Source organism: Rutilus rutilus (genome assembly GCF_951802725.1).
Source record: "Rutilus rutilus genome assembly, chromosome: 8".
Lineage (NCBI taxonomy): Eukaryota > Metazoa > Chordata > Actinopteri > Cypriniformes > Leuciscidae > Rutilus > Rutilus rutilus.
Genome location: NC_140222.1, coordinates 40,879,226 through 40,895,025, shown reverse-complemented (window position 1 = coordinate 40,895,025; position 15,800 = coordinate 40,879,226). Strand labels below are relative to the sequence as shown.

The 15,800-nt window shown below is 39.4% G+C and overlaps 1 protein-coding gene across 2 annotated transcripts; it reads left to right on the top strand.

Annotated features, from left to right (window-relative positions):
- Positions 1–2,618: 2,618 nt before the first annotated feature.
- ncl (nucleolin) lies at positions 2,619–12,557 on the top strand. 2 transcript variants are annotated; one of them, XM_084416894.1, is made up of 17 exons: positions 2,619–2,764; positions 4,567–4,665; positions 5,278–5,401; positions 5,496–5,603; positions 6,469–6,597; positions 6,711–6,818; positions 6,969–7,109; positions 7,190–7,279; positions 7,460–7,583; positions 7,679–7,815; positions 8,003–8,129; positions 8,219–8,349; positions 8,433–8,571; positions 9,749–9,894; positions 9,989–10,115; positions 10,366–10,643; positions 11,921–12,557. In XM_084416894.1, exons 1-17 carry the CDS (start codon positions 2,747–2,749, stop codon positions 11,977–11,979), a joined length of 2,085 nt encoding a protein of 694 aa, XP_084273020.1. In that variant the 5' UTR covers positions 2,619–2,746; the 3' UTR covers positions 11,980–12,557. The 2 variants fall into 2 exon arrangements, with proteins under 2 accessions (XP_084273020.1, XP_084273019.1); XM_084416893.1 differs by having other exon boundaries at positions 5,496–5,627.
- The last annotated feature ends 3,243 nt before the right edge of the window (positions 12,558–15,800 follow it).

Sequence of the window (15,800 nt, the reverse complement as noted above, 5' to 3'; positions counted from 1 at the left end):
ATCTTAGAATACACACTTTAATGTAGTATTTATTGTGTATGAATATTGATTTAGAATGTTACGAGTTGTGGAAAAATTCAGGAGAGGAATACAAAGCCACATCGATTCTCAGATCATTTAGAGTAACCATGATGAGTGCATGGGGAACTGCGTTACTTTACAAAAACAGGCTATTTTTTTAATATAATTTTTTCTTTTTATATTTTATTGGTTGCTCTTTTGCAATCGTTTCCCTTTCTGGAATGTAAATATTTTTCTTTCTTTTTTTTTTTTTACAGGCTATTCTATCTACTTTGTCTACCTTCAAGATTCAGCAAAAAACATGTATTTTTGATAATGTGGCTATTATGTTTGCAATGTGTATGTGGGTGTGCAAATGTATTGTAATGAACAATGTAAAGTGACCTTGATCTAGGAAAAGGCGCTATAAAACTTCATCATCTAGTGGAGGCGTTTGGTACTGCGCACACACAAAGTGTTACTGAAAGCTCTTTTTTTTTTAAATATCAACCTCAAATTTGGAACACAACTTGTTTAGATTTATGGCTTTGGTTTTCTCACAGTTTTAGAGTAAAACATGTTTTGGAAAGTATATTTCATATACAATTTAAAAATAGTATTTTTATGCATTTTTCATAATAATAAAGTCCAAAGCATTCACGATTTACAACAGTTTAATTTGGAAATTTCATTTTCAGGTCTATGCTCAAAAAGTGATCAATAATAGGTAATAAATGGACCCATAAATGCAATTTAGTACCATGCAATCACATACAAATACAAAATATGAAAACATTATCGAACTAAAATATAGTAGCCTACATTCATTTCATTGAAAGCAAATGTTCACAATCTAACGCATTTGCTGAACTGACACACTGTGCTGATGCGGATCGATGTGGAATTGTCCGGACCGGAACTATGTTGACGTATCATATTAAAACAAGATGCATTTCCATGTTTCGCCACAGATTTACATTGGAAATATGGGGCGCTGTTGAGCTCCTAATGCCCCTCCTAATGCCCCCTAAGGCCAACCGGTCGGCCCAAGCCATGCACGACATTTAAAATAGTCTAGACACTCCGAAAAATATTTGTTGAATAATTTTGAACACACAATTATTTTGTTAATTAATACAAAGATAATTCTGGCCAACGATGCTTTTGGGAAACGCACCCAAACGTTTGTTCAAATGCGTGTTATCACCACTATACGGAAGCTTGTTTCAGGTGCGACTTTATAACTTGTGAATGTGATAGTGAGTTTATATCTGTTACGCACTGCTCCGAGACACAAAGGCTGTATAAAACTGAATTTTGCTGTTAATTAACTTGGTTAAATCAACATCATCAATTAATCAACTGAAAATAAAAATTATTATGTAAAAACATCTCCAAAAGAATACGGAAAAGCTGAATGATATTCTTGTATGGTATTTACACTGCAGACTCGCTCTATATCACGGCTTTTCAATCCTTTAGATGCCACGGATCATCCTAGTTTGAGGGACCCGGACCCCCATCCGAAAATGCCTATAGACACAAATATATGCTCTTCTTCTCAATTTAAGATTATAGGCCTACTATAAGTCTAATATAAAAAATGTTGTTTCAAGAGAAATTGTAACAGTGATTATTTTCTCTATCATAGGCCTCGTTTACACTGCAGGTCTTGATGCCCAATTCTGATTGGTTTTTAGGCCTTTATCCGATTTTTACGTTCTTTCAATTGTTTGTGACCCATATCCGATTCATGTGTTTACACTTGCCATACTATCTGAAACATCACGCATGTTTAAAGGGTTAAATTATCTTGCACAGATGAACAAATGCAAAATATTATTGATGGTAGCTCTGCAATATATTATCGGCTATCGGCTGATATCAGCATTCTTGCCTTTTTGGCCTGCCTTTCTGCCTTTCTGCCTTTCCTGCAAACTGTTTAGACAATCATAAGACATTCATTGGCTCTAGAAATATGAAATGGCTTTGACACTGTTAGTCAGGACGTCAGCGATTCTCATAATAATGCTCCCCGAGTCCATAACGATTCAACACGTCCAACAGAAAATCCCATTCGACCCTGATGTGTCTAATGACATCATTTATTTATTTTAATCATTTTTTATTTATTTAGTTACTTGGTTCATTTTTATTTATTTATTTTTTACATTTTACACCACTTTTCTTTGTATTTAAATTACGTTTTATTTAGTTAGTTTTATTAAATTGTATTTAAGTAAAATATTAATTATTTAAATTAAATTTCATTTATTAAAAAAAAGTTTTAAGAAATGTATTTAGTTAGTTATTTCATTTTTGTTTTATTTTTACACAGCCTTTCTTATTTAAAACAAGCTTTATTTAGTTTTATCAAATTTATTTGATTGGCTGGATGGTGAAATGTCTGTTTTGTCCACGTTTAATTCGCTACACAAGTCCATGTAAAATGTCAACCTTACTGATCTATTCAGTCACTCTTATGCCTTGCGCTCCAGGATGTCGTGGCCCACCTGCTGACAATAAGAATCACTGAATCGAGACGAACTGTTCAAACGAACCGACTCGCGGAATCGAGTACTACGGCTGACGTCAGTGGGCGGGGTTTCGCGGGACGTACTAAAAGCGCCTCCGCTCGCGCTCCTCTGTCCTGTAGAGAGAAGAACCACGTGTGACTGAACTCTTCCAACCTGCGCCACTCTCACAGCTAAACCAGCTTTACTGTACAGCACAAACAGCTTTAGTCATGGTCAAGCTCGCTAAGGTAAGATATCTGCAAACATGCTGTAACAATGCAATACGCCACGCTCAAAATGCGTTTTTTATATAAATATGTATTTTTTATTGTATTGCTTCTTGTAACGGGAAGGCCCACATGTGCGACACACGTATTTCCATTGTAGGTATTCATAGCGTTGCTATATGTAAACTCAAAAGTGAAAATTGTGTTTTAATGATAAACCGTGACGCCTAAAACGAGGTAATTTATATGTAATCTGTCTTTGTTTGTTTTCCCCGTTGTCCCGGGCTGACCACGCTTCTCCGTTTGGTAGGCCTCAGCTGAGACTCATTAACAATACGTGTTCGGTTTTAATTTTACACGTTTTTTTTTGTGTTGAGAGAGTAAATAAATCACTCTAGGCCGGTCAACGAGGTTATTAGCGCTGTTACCGTGTCGTGGTTTTGCTCGACTCGTGTGTTAGCCATGTGCAGCGATGCAGCTTGATGCTAAACGCCTCCATTTTGGCTCTTTGAAGTGATCGAGCAGACATTTAACACGCTGCCTTTAACCGCATCGCGTTGGTAATGCACATTTACGCGACGGACACGAGTATAATATGCGAGCACGACGCGAGTATTGCTTAATCTTGCGTGTTATACGGAAAAAATATATATTTACTCTTCTGGTGGCGCGCATGTGGGTTTTCCACGTGTAACGCGAACCCACGTGGGTTTGTTCACGCGCAGGTCTTTGCTTGTTGAATTGTCCTTTCAAACCCAACTTTAACTTTTTTTTTCTTTTTAACATTACTTTTCAGTTTAGGTATCGTATTTAAGTTTAATTTAATTACGCACACAAACGTTTGAAATACAAAAATCCGCTTCGCGAGAGAAACACGTGGTATTTAAATGATCCACAGAATATGCAAACATGTTTTGGCCATTTTGTTCGTTTTTTTGTATGCATTACATACAGAATTTACATACATAAATGTGCATGTACATGCAAGCATATGTATAAAGGAGCTTTTGACTTGTCTTCCTCTATTTGGTGCATAAATATTACAATTTTAAATCTTATTTTCATCAGTAAAAACAATCGTTTCACCTCCAAATATTTGGTATTTCACGCGCCATTTAAAGATTTACATATTTAATAAAGATTTATGTTTTTATGATATAGTAGTATTTGTCTCTTTAGGATTAGGAATGAGAATGCAGTATAAAATGAATGAAATATATGGCTTTCATTATATTAATTTTTTTTTTTTTGAAAGCTGAGCCTAAATTAAACTGAAACTGAAACTACCTGTGTGTGAGATGCGCTTTACAAATAAACACTCATGTTCTTACAATAACCTCATTCAGCAGGAAACACAATGTGTGTGGTTCGCACATGTGTTGTGTGCTTGACTTTAATCGCATTTTGGGCCCTTCAAAATCCCTTTTTCCCAGCTTTAAATTTCTGTACTTTGATTTAATCAAAAAGCATCTCTAATTATTTGAAGTAATGAAAGCGGTCCTATGGAGTGCTTTTCCCACAGTATCTGTGGGATTTTGGTTTAATTGCTGTTCCATTTTTAATGATTTTAATAAAACGTTATAGTCAAAAAGCATGTCTAATTAGTTGGATTTGTAATGTAACCGCTTAAAAATAATAAAACAATTGGCAATGTTTAACACTTATGATTAAAACGTACATCTACACTAGGATTAAATGTCATAATTTCTTAAAGTTATGCTGAACTCTTATTTTGTTGTGTTTTTGTGAATACTTTTTGAGGTCTTTCATCCCAAATTTGCCGAATGGTTCCAGTAAATCCTATGATTCGTCCATGTTTGCAGGCAGCGAAGAAAGAAGCGCCGCTGAAGAAAAAAGCACCTCCACCTCCCAAAGATGTGGAAGAGGAATCCAGCGAGGAGGACAGCGACGATGAGGAAGAGGTGAGGACTTGACTAACTCTGCAACAACTACTTTATTTGCAGCATGTAGGGCCCTATAAAATCCGTTTTATTTTTTCCCAAATTCCGTTTACATTTTCCCCGAATTCCGTTTAAATTTTTCCCAAATTCCGTTTTTTGTTTTATTTTTTGGGAATTCGGATTCTTTTGACCCTTTTACTGTTATCTTAGTCGTAAAAAGAGTGCTTTTAATGTTAATGATTAAAATGTACACAAATTAAATGGGAATGACCTTAAATTTGAGGTAACAAACATCACATTTACTCAGTACTTTTCAGTAACATCAAAATATGAATGGTAATGTGCTTTATACTGTCCAGTAAAATAAATTATGAGTTTAAATAAAAGTGCTCCATTAGCGCTTTCAAGTAAAAAGAGAACTAATTTTCAGAGTTATACATAAAGTACTTATAAGAATCATCTTTTCCATACAGTACACTAAAGCGCATCAAAAACAAGGCAACATACAGCAAGTAGGGCCTACTCCCTGAGTTATGAAATTAAAGTTGACTTAGTTAATTTGCCGATTCCGTCCGTGATCGCGGAGATTATACGGCCCTAAGCATGATTCATAACCACGTTTAATTTCAACAGGCTCCACCAGTCAAAGCTGCAGCAAAGAAGACCGCAGCTCCGGTGAAGGCAGTGAAGAACGGGAAAGCCGCTGCCAAACAGGAGAGCGAGGATGATGATGACGAAGACGACGACGATGAATCTGGTAGGCATATTCTTCCATGATGCTTTTCTCAACGCAGTGCTCTTTTAATCCGAAGCCTGAAGTCTCATTGGTGTTTGTCTGCTCTTCCCATTAGAAGAGGAAGCTCCTCCCCCCCCGAAGAAGGCCACGCCTGCTAAAGCGACCCCGGCTAAGAAAGCAGCGCCTGCTGAGGAGTCTAGTGACGAGGACGAGGATGATGATGGTATGAAAACACTGGCGAAGAACAGTATGTTTAATCTATTCTCACTTTGGAGAGCAGATATCGATTCTTAAATCCCAAGAATCGTTATTTGTTCAGTGTTTGGTGTGTGTGTGAGTGCACTAGCCGTTATTTGTGGCGCACCTTCCATCCGATAGATCGCAGTAAGCTTCATGTTATGAAAGTCTCTGGTTTCAAATTGTAAGTTTTATTCAGAAATTCATAATTTGCCTTTGTAGCGCCACAGTTCATGTGGCTCTTTACTGCTGGTTATAGCACCAAATAAACATGAACGGACATCTGAGGGAATGTTCAAATATACAGAACAACTTACTAAAGACGTCAATAAAACAGCTCGTAAACTATACGTCACGTAACGGTATATTTGCCTCAGAGCCGTTCAGTGAACAAATTTGTTAGTTGGCTATAAAAATGTAATTCTATTTTTACTGAAACGCTTGCTTTCATTGATTTTATTTAAACATTTATTACAGCCACTGTTTAAATGTGTATTGAAAAAGCAAATTGGGAGTAAAAGCCAATTCTATCATTACTGTCTATATACTAAAACATTGATGGTTTGAAAAATTGACTTGTAATGTACATCTTCAACTTTTATATATACACTTGTATAGCACATTTGAAAGTTACTTTGTTGGTGCTTGACAATTTAATATAAAAAGTGTATAAATGTGTGTATAAATAGATTAGAGCATTAGTAAGGCCCCCCCCCCCCTTTAAATTTTACATTCTGCATCTGAATATCAAACGTATCGTAAAATGTGCCGATTCACAGCCCTAGTGTTGTGTAATTTCAAGACAATGACATTCTAACAACTCAATTCGCACCATTTCCTGTCTTGTGCAGAAGAGTCGGAAGAAGAGGCCCCCCCACCACCCAAGAAAGCTACACCCGCCAAAGCCACGCCGGCCAAGAAAGCGGCTCCTGCGGCCAAAGCCGCTCCCGCTGAGGAGTCTGACGATGAAGACGACGATGGTGCGACACGCTCTGCTTATACATTTAAATATGATGGCAGGCAGTGTGAAGTCATTTCCACTCTGAACACGCCTTTGTTGTAAATTCCTGTCTAAACTTGTGTTCCCGTTTAGATGAATCTGAAGAGGAAGAAACCCCGCCTCCTAAAAAGGCCGCTAAACCTGCAGCCAAAGCTAAAGCTCCCGCAGCCAAGGAGGAATCTGATGACGATGAAGATGATGGTGTGTGACTGGCTCTTTTTCCATTTTTTTTTTTTTTTAAAGAGTTGCACATATGAGCCAGAAGTGACTTAATACTGAATGATTTGGATGATAATGTGGAAATTTGTATTTTTATGCTTTTCTCAAAATGATTTTGATTTGTTTTCTTAGATTCAGAAGAAGAGGAAATGGACACGACTCCTGCGCCCAAAGCCAAAAAGGCAGGAATGGTGAAAGCAAAGGAGGAATCTGAAGATGACGACGACGAAGATGATGATGAAGACGACGACGATGATGATGAGGAGGAAGAAGGTATGACCGTGAAGTTTTTATTACTTTCATGGTGCTTTGGAGTCTTTAATTTCTAAAACTCCCCATGTTTTATTCTCCAGAAACCCCGGTCACTCCAGGGAAGAGGAAAGCGGAGGCTAAAAAAGAGAAGGGAACACCGCCTGCCAAGAAAGTGAAAACTGATGGCGAGGGTGAGACTTGCACTCTATATTCTTTAGTTCTTGCACATTTAACTTCATATGATGATCACAAGGGACTTAATACTGATGTATGTGATGTCACCTTTTATCAATTCTGATGCTGGTTTAAGGAAAAAGAGCATGCGTTTCCTTGTGGCTGTATGGTGAACTAACTTTGGTGTAAACTTTCAGGTTTCAGTCTCTATTTGGGCAACTTGAACTGCAATAAGGACTTTGACGAAATTAAATCTGCGATCTCCAAGTTCTTCTCAAAGGAAGGCCTTGAAATTCAGGATGTGCGACTTGGTGGGACCAAGTAAGGAGATTTGATTTTGAATCTCATCTTTCAGTCAAATTCATGCGAAGGCATTGTGAATGTTGATTTGACTCTTGAATTAACTTCTTTTGCAGGAAATTTGGCTACGTTGACTTTGCGTCTGAAGAGGATTTGCAGAAGGCTTTGGCCCTCAATGGCAAGAAGCTGATGGGCCAGCCGCTGAAACTCGACAGGGCCCGAAGCAAGGAGGACTCCCAGGAAAGCAAAAAAGGTAATGTCCTACAGCTGACGCTTTGAACGTCAATCCAACCGAGTCTAGAAATGATGTCAGCTTATCAAACACCTGAACTCTCATGTAGATTCCATGATGGTCAAGTACTGATCTGGATCCATCGCCATGCTATACGACAACTTTGAGTTTCCAGAATCCCAACGTTTTGTCGTTTTTCTTCCCTCAGAGAGAGATGCACGCACTTTGTTCGTGAAGAACCTCCCGTACTCCGTAACGCAAGATGATCTCAAGGAACTCTTTGACCAGGCTGTTGATATTAGAGTACCGATGGGCAGCAACGGTTCAAGCAGAGGGTAAGATTAAGCTGTGACTGGTCGTGTTGTAACAAATAAAACTTTGTTTCGAGCAAATGGTTGACTGACGACCTCCACTTTGGTGACAGAATCGCCTACGTTGAGTTCAAGACCGAGGAGATCGCCGAGAAGATGCTGGAAGAGGCACAGGGTGCCGATGTTCAGGGCCGATCGATCACGGTAGACTTCACTGGAGAAAAGAGCCGGCAGAGCGGGAGATGTGAGTGACGATTGCCATCTAAGTGTCCTTGTTCCGGTGTTAGTTTTGCTTTTATCAATGCTAATGTGTCTCTTGTTTTCTAGCTCAATCAACCGGTGGTGCTTCAAACAAAGTCCTTGTCGTAAACAATCTGGCGTTCAGCGCAACTGAAGATTCCCTCCAGAGTGTGTTCGAGAAGGCCGTGTCCATCAGAATACCTCAGAACAACGGCAGGCCGAAGGGGTACGTCCAGCGCTTCAGTAGTGTCTTTAAGGATGTGTAGGAGTATATTGATACAGTATCAAGAGGAATAGATGTTCACACCAAACGCTAATGTTCGGCAAGAAAACTCGGTCTGATTTTCGCATGATTTGTCTTGAGTAATGCGTAATAAAACGTCAGACTGGCTGAATAATGCAGTATCTCACTGACAATAGATCAGCAGAAATGCCTCTGTTACTCTGGTACAAAAAACACTGTGCAATTTTTCCATTTCTGAGACATGGATTCTTCCTCTATTTGCAATTTATTTGGTCAATTAGTTACTTTGAGTGCCACCAATTTGCAGTTTTATTTTAACAGCAGCAGCTCTGCACATGTGACCTAAAGGCCAAAGTGTACTCTGTACACAGACCCTTGTGTGTGCGTAAAACCCAGTGAGCATGATGCTAATTTCATCACCGGACTAGTACACGTATACGCGATGCCTGGTTTTTGTACGCGCACATTCGCATTAATCAGTAGCTCCACAAGGTGGCAACACTGGCCCGAAACTAAAGGGACTACAAACAACAAAATACTGGAGACTGCATCAACAGCTCACATTGACAAGGTTGAGATAAAGGCAACATGAGGTGAAAAGAATACAAAGACATTTTTATCACTCATAACTTCTGGAGAAAAATAGCGCAGACAAAGGTGAAACTTTCTAGCGCGCATGTCTTCGCGCACGCTATCAAATGGAGTATGCTTTGGAAGGCGACACCTTTAACATAATTTTCCTGTGCGTGCGACTACATTTCATAATCAGAATGACTGTGCGTTCAATTCTAAAGCTATTTGCGCTACAAAAAGTTAATATTATAACAAGTTTGCAAATCAAGCCGCACAATTTTTGTACAGGTAAAATAACACCCAAAACCAGACGCGTTCAATTTACAAACGGCTGCTCCTACACTAAATATGGTGGATTGATTGGCCAGTTTTCTTCACCGTGGTAAATGTCTATCTGTAAAGGAGTGGTGATGGCGTGCAAGTTTTCGCGTCACTAATGAATGGCTGCTAATGTGTCTATTGAGAAAGTGAAATGTTTGAATTTTTGGCTCTGAACATTTGTCTTGGTGTGAACAGAAGCATCTTGTCGTTTTGTTTTTTCTCCAGCTTATTGGACTGGTCTAATGTCTTGTTTTTGTCTTTCTAGATATGCATTTTTGGAGTTTGAAAATGTGGAGGATGCCAAGGATGCGCTGGAGAATTGCAACAACACAGATATTGAGGGCAGAAGCATCAGATTAGAGTACAGTCAGAGCGAGAGAGAGCGAGGCGGTGGAGGAAGAGGAAACTCTGGTTTGTAGATTTGCAGCTTAAAGTTTCATCAGCTTAATATTGTTTGCAAATGCTTGAGGATCAAAGTGCTAACTGCTTTTTCCACACTTTGTAGGACCTACAAAAACCCTGTTTGTCAAAGGTTTGTCAGAAGACACCACGGATCAGACTCTGCGAGACTCTTTTGAAGGAGCCGTTGGCGCCAGAGTCGCCATGGACAGAGAAACCGGATCATCAAAAGGGTACGGATGTGTTTGATTCTCTCTCTCTCAAACTGTGGTTTTTGCTTCTCATGAGCTCCTCTCTGTCAGTTCAGTGGCGTTGTATGGATTCGCACGAGAAGTAGATTCAAAGTCACACTCAAACAGGTGTTTCCAGGTGTTTCGTTGGAAAGTACCCATGTCTGATGTGAGACATCTTAAGCCGTTTCGATCCAGAAACCGCTGCTGGTTTCCCCCGTGAATGTTTACTGAATACGGTTTCTTCCCCCAGATTCGGTTTCGTAGACTTCGACAGTGAAGAAGACTGCAAGTCGGCCAAAGAAGCCATGGATGACGGAGAGATCGACGGCAGCAGAGTGACCCTGGACTACGCCAGGCCCAAGGGCGAGGGCGGCCGAGGCGGGGGCTTCGGCGGCAGAGGAGGGTTTGGAGGACGAGGAGGCGGACGGGGGGGTTTCGGAGGCCGAGGGGGTGGCGGTAGAGGAGGCGGATTCAGGGGCGGACGAGGAGGACGGGGCGGCGGCGGAGGCTTCAGAGGAGGGAGAGGAGGTAGGTGTCAACCATTCAAAACACTTGATTGTGCCACATCTACAAAAGTCTCTAACCATTTCCAGGCGTCATACTTGAACTGAGTTTTAGTCCGATCAACATCACATTTGGTGCGTCTCATCTAAAGGCATTTGCGGAGATCTTGAGGTTTCATGGCAGCCTGACAAAGTTTGTTTTGCCATGAAACGGGAAGCTGTTGTAACTCAAGCATACCAGGTCCAATCTGCCCCAAACTTCACTTGTTTGATGGGAGTCCTGGCCTGGAGACATCTGGGCCCTGTTTAAAGCTGGTATTAAGATGCGTTTTGGTTGATCCGATCACAAGTAGACGAGGGAGACACATTCCCGTTTACACCTGGTGTTTTAATCCGTCTCTTTTAGTCCACTTTCAACCACTTCTGTCCTGATTTCAATGGGTGGGTAAATGTATGGGATTTTTCAGATCTTTTGATCTAATGGATGAAGTAAGCTCACGCAATTAACATGTGAACAGCCGCAAAACCAGCCGAACGCTGTGAGTGCGTTAGAAATCAGGAATGGAGAGAGTACATTGTGCTTGGTACGCTTTTCATCTTCAAACCAAACTTGGGTCTCCAGCCAAAGTTTAAATCCTGTCTGGCTAGCCGCTTCCCATAATGTCTACTCATTAGGTCACTCTTTTGTGGCTGTTTAAATGCATTCGACCACATGAGCGTTAGCACTACAAAAGCAATCTGGTTGACTTCTGTTCAGCTACCTCTGGAACTGGTTGAAAGTGGACGAGCTCCACTCCAAACGGGGCCATGCGTGCCAACATTCAGATAGTCATGGCGCCGCCTACTGGTTGCAGAAACTGTGGCACACTCTCATAATCCTCCTATATTTACTGGTTTAAAAGCATAGAGGTTTTCCCGAGGCCACAGAGTGGCAGTGACCTTGAATGTTTGAGTTAATACAGCTTCCCGTTTCATGGCAAAACAAACTTTGTAAGGCTTCAATGAAAACTCAAGATCTTCGCAAAGGCCTTTAGACGAGATGCACCAAATGTGATGTTGATCGGATTAAAATTCTAGGATAGTTTAAGTACGACCCCTAGAAATGGCAAATTGCACAGAAAAAAATAACAATGCATTGCTGAACCGACTTTATTTATAGCTTTATTCCATTTAATTCATGCAAATCACTACACATTTGGCAGTGTGCTGTTCTGAACATTTAGCCTTGTTTAGCAACACAGCTATTGAATTTATAAGTTTAAGATGAAAATTAACTTTTGTTGTTTTTCTTCTCCCCCTCAGGTGGACGAGGTGGATTTGGGGACAGGCCACAAGGAAAGAAGATTAAGTTTGATGATTAAATCTGTAATTGAATGAACTGTTTTCATTGCTTAAATCCACTTTTGTCAGAGCATTTCTAGGACATTCCAGAAAGCGTCAGTAACTGTACAGTGAACCCCGACCCCCTCGCTCCCCATGAACTGTGAGAGTTCTGAGACGTCTCAACCATCCGCGTAAAAATGAAATGTGAATGTTGTAATTATGCTCTGCTGGTTTAGGTACATGTTGTACATGCTACGGTTTGTTTTCGTTTCTTTTTGTTAGTGTGTTTTTCCACTCTTTCCCCCTCAATTTTTATTTAATTTCTTCATCTTTTTTTTAGTTGCATTTTTAGGTGCAAGTTTAATGTGCAGTACCTTTTTAATGTGCAAAGCATATTGTAACGTATACATGGAATTGACACCTATTTAGTAGTATTTAGAGATATAAATCTATATGAAAGTTTTTGAATGTTGAAGCCGGACAACAGCTCTGTGAGGATGTCAAATTTATATATCCATTAAATTTGGCTTTTGTGACTAATGGTTTTTTTTCTTTTTCCAGTTCAGATTTTTCATAATGTAAAGAACCATTTTGATTAAACATGGTTTTTAAACTGTTTGGTTGTGATTTTTGGAAGTTGTGTACGTGTTGCAAATAAGATCTACAACTCTGTTCAGACCATTCTTAGACGTTCATAAATTTAATAATGCAATCAAAGTAGTTAATACATTTTCCTAGTCTGTCAATCAGAACACAGCAGGTTTGTGCTAATCACTCATTCAGTAAAGCCAACTAACGTTGATACGACGTCGTTGAAGAACGTTTGGTCTCCTATGAGAACTACCACAATAGAGAAGTACTGACAAAAAAACAAAAACCTGTATGAAACGTTGAGTCCTTTGTAAAAAAAGACTACAAACACTTTCCAGAGAGCACCATTTTGCCATAGATAAAGCATATTAAAATCAAAATCGTTTGCTACTTGGACAATAAGGGTTTTTAATGGGTGCTAGATGGCTAATTTAACATCTTATCCATATATTACAATTTAATATCGGTTGTGTGAATGACAAGCGCGAACTAATATGCGTGTCCTTTGACGGAGCTGCCATGTAACGTTTTAGTCAGTAGAGCGACACAAGATGGCGCCGCTGCTTCTGTTGATCGAAGAGCGAAAATGTTTAATCAATGGTTAAATCGGTCGGGCGCTCCTTCACTACATCGCTAGTTAGTTTTTTTTTTTTGCTTTTAGTTACGAGGATTACGAATTAAATGATACACAAAGTCTTCTACTGCCAAATTAAGTTATGAAGTCATAAAGTGTTTTAAGAGCATTGTCTTGCCCATAATCTCCTGCTGTAATGCTAGATGTCCAGATGAGGGCAGACTCCTCAAGAAAGCAGATCACGACAGCTTTCCACTTCTACAGCAGGAATAGATCATGTCAAAAACATTGAATGTGTAAAGGAAAGAGGGCTTGTTACGGTCCCGTAGCTTGTCTGAAGGGTAAATGAAGCTTATTTCCCCACAAGTTCTGTTTATTAACCTAAACAAGCTGTTTTGAGGTTGGTTGATTTATTTATCAAGCCAGGCAGCATCTGCTGATAAGTGATGGTCTGGGTTTCAAGCACTGGAGGAGCTAGGGGGTGGCCAGGAGTGGCCGTGGTCTGAGCTTGGCCACCCCTCTCACAACTGCTGTTTCTGTCTCTCTTTTTTTATTGACAAAAATTGCGTTTTTTAAAACGCTGAACCGTCTCTTTAAGACCATATAAAACGTGAGACTTTTCAGACGCACACTCCAACTTCACCTCAGCGCCAGGCGCAAGTCAAACGAGTGCGGAAATGTGCAAGTGCCGAATGAGCTTCAGCAGAACATCAGACAGTGAAATCATGCACATAGTAAATATAGAGTCAATCTTTCTCAACTGGTGGGTTGCAAGACCGTTTTGAGGAAGTCGAATAGTGTGAAGGCAACAACAAACGTAATTCTGTGGATCACTGAATTCAGAAGATGTGTGTGAAAGCTTGTGACACTTCTGTCAGATGCTGAGGAAAGGGCGTTGTCCTTGTTCAGTTGGCTATCTTCGTTAAGATGAGATGTTGTCAGGCAAAATGTCAGGAAAACTAACTAACTTTTCTGTCATACGGCTGACAGCCGTTGTACTGTGCTTGAGGTAGGCCTACGCACATCACACGCAAATGTGGCGTGCTGTAGCCGTAGTAGTAGTCGTCAATTAACTCATGTAAGAATCAAAAAGGCGATTAAAGCTGTCAAAACTGCATGCATGTATTTGTTATATATGCGTCACATGTCTCTGGATTAAAATATTCTGCTATGTGAGATCACAATATAAGGTACAAACTGATATGTAATGTTTTAATGTCCAAATAAATGTGAGCACTGTGCATTTGTAGGCCTACTAGACGATATGCATTCATTTTGCGTTCATTTGTAAAGGACAAACAAAAATGGATCATTTTTAAATCCATAAAATAACTAATTTTACATTCTGCCAACATATAAGGGTAGAGTGGGGGAAAACGCCCCCCACCTGTTTTTCCCAAAATAACCACTAAAAGTAGTCAATATAGGTTTTTACTGTTGCTATGCACTACGTTGATAACGGGGATATACAAATCTCTATGGAGAAGCTGACACCAGCGACATATTTGAAGAGTAGAGGATTACACGGTAAATGCTATAATTTTCAGATATTAGTAAATAAGTGTTTAAGAGAATATTGTTCTGCAGGATATCACAGTGATGTATGATAGATGAATAGTGAAGTCTGTAGTTTGAGATCATATATTATTTATAAGGAATATAATTATATTTTAAAAATTAAACATTATTTGAAAAAACTCATAGCTTGTGGGGTAAAACGCCCCCTACACTGAGGGGTAAACCCCCCCCCCCCCCCCCCCCCCGGGGCATAGTTTCTCTATCATAATTACTATAATAAAATATTTCTGTCTATCAAATCCTTTGTTTTACACTTAATGCAGTATAACTAGGTGGTAAAATCTAAATATTTGAACAAAACATGAAAAAAATACCTCAAGTGAGCATTAACTAGCTAGCTTGCTAGCACAGTTAGCTCACTGATGGAAGGTAGTTAATTTTGCCTATTTTGAACATTTCTGAAATAAATATTAATATATATACATGTTGATACATTACTTGCCTTTTACCTTTAGAGATTAAAAACTATTGTCTGTTAATTTTGCTGTTTATCTATGAAGCAAACTGGTTGGTAAGAAAGGGGGCATTTTACCCCACCTTGGGGGGCGTTTTACCCCACCGCTGGGGCAAAACGCCCCCTTTGTACAAAAATATTTTCAGTGGAAATACTAATTAATTATGAAGGCTGAGCAATTTTAATATTTGGTGAATAACTCCTGCCATAGTCACTCAAAACCGGGATGGCAATTCTAGTCACATTTATGTTTTGTTTCACTGTAATGTCACATTTTCCTTAAGGGGGGCGTTTTCCCCCACTCTACCCTACATTACGAAACACATCACATTTTACATTATGTGCAGTTCACATCCTTGCACTTGGGGATTCAAAAGAGAACTTTTGTTTTCCTTTTTAATTTCGGTATGATAGAACTGTTGCAATTATTTATTTTGACAACTAATATAGAAAGTTAAACTTTTATTTGACAAACTCAGAATTGGTTGAATAGTTCATTGATTATATCAAACGCATGGAAGGTTGAATAATCTTTGGACTACAGTATTTTTCTGCATGTTATCTCATCCATGAAGATGCAACAATGTAGAACAAGCTATTGGAGATTCTGAGAACCAGAACCAAGCTAACTGAGCAAGTTGAACTTTAGCTATAGTGTGTTC